At 37.5% G+C, this 4,675-nt stretch overlaps 1 protein-coding gene across 6 annotated transcripts in view; it reads right to left on the bottom strand.

Annotated features, from left to right (window-relative positions):
* The window catches only part of Scn9a (sodium voltage-gated channel alpha subunit 9), a 112,795-nt gene that overhangs the window by 4,904 nt on the left and 103,216 nt on the right, over positions 1-4,675 (bottom strand). For all 6 annotated transcript variants that reach the window (XM_023706630.1, XM_004646391.1, XM_023706633.1 and 3 more), the window contains 2 exons: positions 2,196-2,300; positions 1,764-2,034 (listed from right to left, as the gene is read on the bottom strand). In XM_023706630.1, the coding sequence (XP_023562398.1) occupies positions 1,764-2,034; positions 2,196-2,300 (376 nt within the window). The remainder of the gene's footprint in view (positions 1-1,763; positions 2,035-2,195; positions 2,301-4,675) is intronic.

Raw genomic sequence — 4,675 nt, 5'->3', positions numbered from 1 at the left:
CACCAGGGGGCAGGGCTGGCTGGCATGTGGTGCTGGGGGATTGAACCGCGGTCCCTGATGCTTTTGCTAAGCTTGTTCTAAGTAGGTGCTTTAGACCACTAAGCCATCTCTCCAGCCCAGCACTACTTATTTTTAATAGAAGTCTTATATGTTACTAGATGATTTACCTTATTTAAATTGCAATTGAATGAGATTTTTCTTCAAGTATATTTTCTAACTTTTTTCCATATATCAATTACTAATACATATAATTTAAAAAAACCCTCTGAATTATAACTGAACTTAGTTTTGGTTGATTCTTTTCATTTTAAAATAATATCATGACATAGTGAGGATGAAGATCATTTGATCCCTAATTATAAGATATGTACTGATTGTTTTCATATCTCACTGCGTTGGTCAAAACTTTAACAAAAAACAGAGTGTCAGAAGTATTATTTTTTTCTGACTTAATTCCATTCTTGTTACTGATAGTAAGAAATCACTACCTAAAATTTAATTTGTTTTACATCAACTTTAGTATATTGTGAAAATACTAGTTTTTAAAATTTGATTTAAAATATTTATTTTAAATTATGTGACCATTAATATTATGGTGGTTATAGGTTATATAGCCTTTAATTTTTCTAGGTTGCTTCTAACATCATTGAGTTTAATTTAAATGATCCCCACCATCTGTATTTAAAATTTATAAATAAATACAGTCTTTAAAATACTGGGTATGTGAAGATAAAGAAAAGAATATAGATAAACAAATATGATAAAGATGGTTGAGAAATGGTTTAATTTTACAGATTGGCCAACTATTAAGTTGTGAGGAAGAAGGCTAACATTTATTGTGATGTTAAATTTAGGGATAGTTTTCAGAGTCACAGATATTCTGGTTTCTTATATCATTAATAACAAGAGAGGCCTCATTTATGCTAAAGGTGTCTAAATAATATCAGATTCCACCTTGGCATCCTAGACACATCTATGAGTAAATACATTAGCCAGCTTTACAAAAAACAAATTTAGAAAATAAATATTAACACTAAGTAAGCTTTTTCAACAGAAAGAAATCTTTGCCTTTTAGGTCGGGTGTAAATTCAGTAATTCTTATTTAACTAGTTTTTATTAGTACCTGTTAGTGGCCTATAATGAATATATTCATTGTGGGAAGTAGGTCCATTTACATTTTTTCATATGAATCTTTCCTATTTTTTCTATCCCACCCCTATCTCTAGGTCCCTTTCTCACTTTCAATAGGTCTGCTTCCTTATTTCCTATCATATAGTATTTTTATTTTGCTATTTAAATCATTTATATTTAAAATTTTTCATAGAAGAGAAACCATGTGATATCTAACTTGCATCTGATTTATTTCACATAGCAGCAGGGTCTTCACGTGCATCTATTTCTGTGTCTTTTTATGGTTGAGTAGTATTCCCTTACGTATGTATGCCACATTTTTCTTCACTCATTTGCTGATAGACAAATAAGCCACTTCCAAAATTTAGCTCTGGTGAACTGTTCTGCTCTAAATGCGGGTGTCCTTGTATCTCTATATGTATCTTTAACTCTGCTGGGAAGAAGCACAGAAGGCATGCACCTGGAACACAAGAATTCTGATGGATTTTGTGTTTCAGTTCTAAGGCTCCTTCCTTCTTGTGTTACACAAATTTACTCAAAAGGAAGTTTATATTTAGTAATTGGGATCCTTCTCGGAGTACCTGTGGGTTCAATTTGTTTCAATTTGAGATTTGATTAATAGTTGGTCTTACCTACGATGGACAGAATCACGACCACAAAGTCAAAAATGTTCCAGCCCACTGTGAAGTAGTAATGTCGGAGGGAGAAAAGCTTCAGCACACATTCGCCAGTGAACAGGATAATGAACACCACATTGATCCAGTACAGAACTACCGTCGTCTGCGCATCCTGTCCCTCTTGCTCCGCCATCATAGTCACCATATTGAGGCAGATAAGAACCATGATGGTGATGTCAAAGGCTTGGTTTGTTACAAGGTCAAATATACATCCTTGCAACTTGTTCTGTCAGAGGTAACAGTAATATGAACAATAGGGTCAGTATTTCAAGTAGTATGATAGATGTAGATGTGCAGAAAAGTGAAAATCATTTGAAGTTCAATGTTATGACTTCTATATATTTATGTAAATAGTTTATACACACACATATATATATATATATTTACCCCTGGCCGGGGAATTGGCTTTTGTGGTTTCTTGGACCCGAGCTTTTTCATTGCATTATAGTATTTCTTCTGTTCTTCTGTCATGAAGATATCTTGACCTCCAAGGTAAAAAATTAAAAAAAAATCTCGTTAAAACCAGAATCATTGTGTGTCTTTTTCTTCTGAAAGTTAAAATAGGTTAAAGATGTATTAATATGTAAATAATATCAATTTTATTATGTACACAGCAGTTATAAAATCTGCCTTAAAAATTACTTGTGCCTAGGCAATGAGCCTCCACATATATTATAATGTGCAGATATAAAGCATAATCATTACCAAAAATAACAGTAGGGTCAGTCACATTTTATGCACTGCCCTGGTATTTCGTAGCGTATGTGCTGCCATTTCATTTTATCTGCTATTAGTAGGGATTTTGCTGCTAAGCAGCAAATATATTAGGAAAGGAGACAACAGCTAACAGGAGTAATTTTGATGATTTGGCTAATATTTCAGACTTAGGAGCAGAAACCAGAAAAATTACTAAAACGATTCAATATTCATTAATGTTTATTTATTTTGTATTTTAGTACAAAGTCTCCAGGGTCTCACTATGTACATCAGACTCACAGTGATTCTCCTCTGTTCAGCCTCCCAAGTGCTGCGATTACAGGCACACGCCACCTCGCCCAGTCTCAATCCCTGTCTCAGAGCACCCCGGGGGCGGGGACAGCACAGTATGCCTGACATTGAACCCTGGCCACTACTTCTGCCTAAGCAGGCAGCTTAATCCACTGAGCTATTTGGTCAGCCCTTATTTAACGTTATCATTTATTTATCAGAGAAAAATATGTGACAACATTTACATATCTATATCTGTATCCACAGTTGTATGTGTATCTGTATCCTAAGAAATGTTTTAGCTCTTTACTTTTAAAAAATGAATTTCCACCTAAATAGTATCATAATCATGCATAATAAAGATCTGTGTACTAAAGAAGTTACCAATAATTAAGCCTAAAAGACAGAAAGACTTTGCAATTTATTGTATAAAATGCAAAGCTGCGCCAGTGGGACCTACCAGTCCAAGCCCAGGTGCAGCGTGAGTGAGACCCTCTTCCACCCCCTTGGGACACCCCCCAACACTCCAAAGCACCCCCTGCAACCTGCCCACCTAGTGAGAATTTCTGCCTCATTCTGGGGATCCTAGATCCAGTCCTAGCCCAGGCCCTGGTGAGTGTGTGGGAGAGCTTCCTGCTACCCTGTACCTGTGCGACCTGCCGATCCAAGCCCAGGCGCAGCATGGGTGAGACCCTCTTCCACCCCCTTGAGACACCCACCACCTCTCCGCAGCATCCCACATCCACACTGCCTGCCTGTGAGAATTCTTGCAGTGTTCTGGGGACCCCTAGATCCAGTCCTAGTCCAGGCCTGGTGAGTGTGTGGGAGAGCTTCCTCTCCCCCCTACTCCACCTTGTCCCCTTCATACTCAGCTCAGGCCTGGCATACAGGCCTGGGATGAAACCCTGCAGCTGCAATCCCTGCAGAGAGAGGAAGGGACAGAACCACCCAGCTAGTCCAGGAGCAGAACATCTTGCCAGAGGGGCACAACAGGTTCACTTCCAAGGTGGCAGCAGGAAGGAGCCTAGCACAGCAGCCAGACCCAAGCCAGAAACAGCTAGATAAATTCAAACTTTGTAGATCTATACCTGAATTTCAGTAAGTGCGGGTTATAACTGCACCACAGCTCTACAACAAAGGTCAGAAGACAGTGCTACACAAAATGACAATGAGAAGGAGCAAAATGCAATCTCAGAACCCAAGCCTACCCATAACAAGTAAGCAATGAATGAACAGCTTCTGAAATAAAGAAACAGCTGCAGAAAGGTATAGAGGAACTCAGATTGGAAATGAAAAAAGAAATCCCTGAATTAATAGCATCTGCTTTAGAGAATTAAATGCAGAAACATGGAGGAAACCCAATGCCCACACAGAACAAGTGCAGAGGAAACTACTCAGCTCAAAAGTATGAATTAATAGCGTCAATAATAAATAAGCAACAGCAGAAAGTTATAGAGGAACTCAGAGCAGAATTCTTTTCTACTAGCTCAGCTCAAATGTATGAATTAATAGTGTTGAGAGTAAATAAGCAACAGCAGAAAGCTATAGAGGAACTCAGAGTGAAATTCTTTTCTGAAATAAAAAAAAAAAAGGATTCTCGGCACTCATAGCATCTGAAGTAAAAAATCAAGTACAGAAACAAAGAGAGGAATCCCAATCTGAAAATAACACTGCAGTAAAAGAATTAACAACTGCTTCTAAAGAAGACATTGATAAAAAAAAAATAGAGGAGTTTAGAGAAATGACGGATTCCTTAAATGAGCAATACAGGAAAGAAATAGATCGCATGAAGCAGAGTCAAAGAGATATAGAGGAACTTAAAATCTCAATCACAAGCTTGCAAAACTGAGTGAAAGTGAAGACAGTTTCAGATCTTGAAG

The sequence above is a fragment of the Octodon degus genome, unplaced genomic scaffold (assembly GCF_000260255.1).
Source record: "Octodon degus isolate 3935 unplaced genomic scaffold, OctDeg1.0 scaffold00267, whole genome shotgun sequence".
NCBI classification, from domain to species: Eukaryota; Metazoa; Chordata; class Mammalia; order Rodentia; family Octodontidae; genus Octodon; species Octodon degus.
This window is presented reverse-complemented; position numbering and strand designations above follow the sequence as displayed.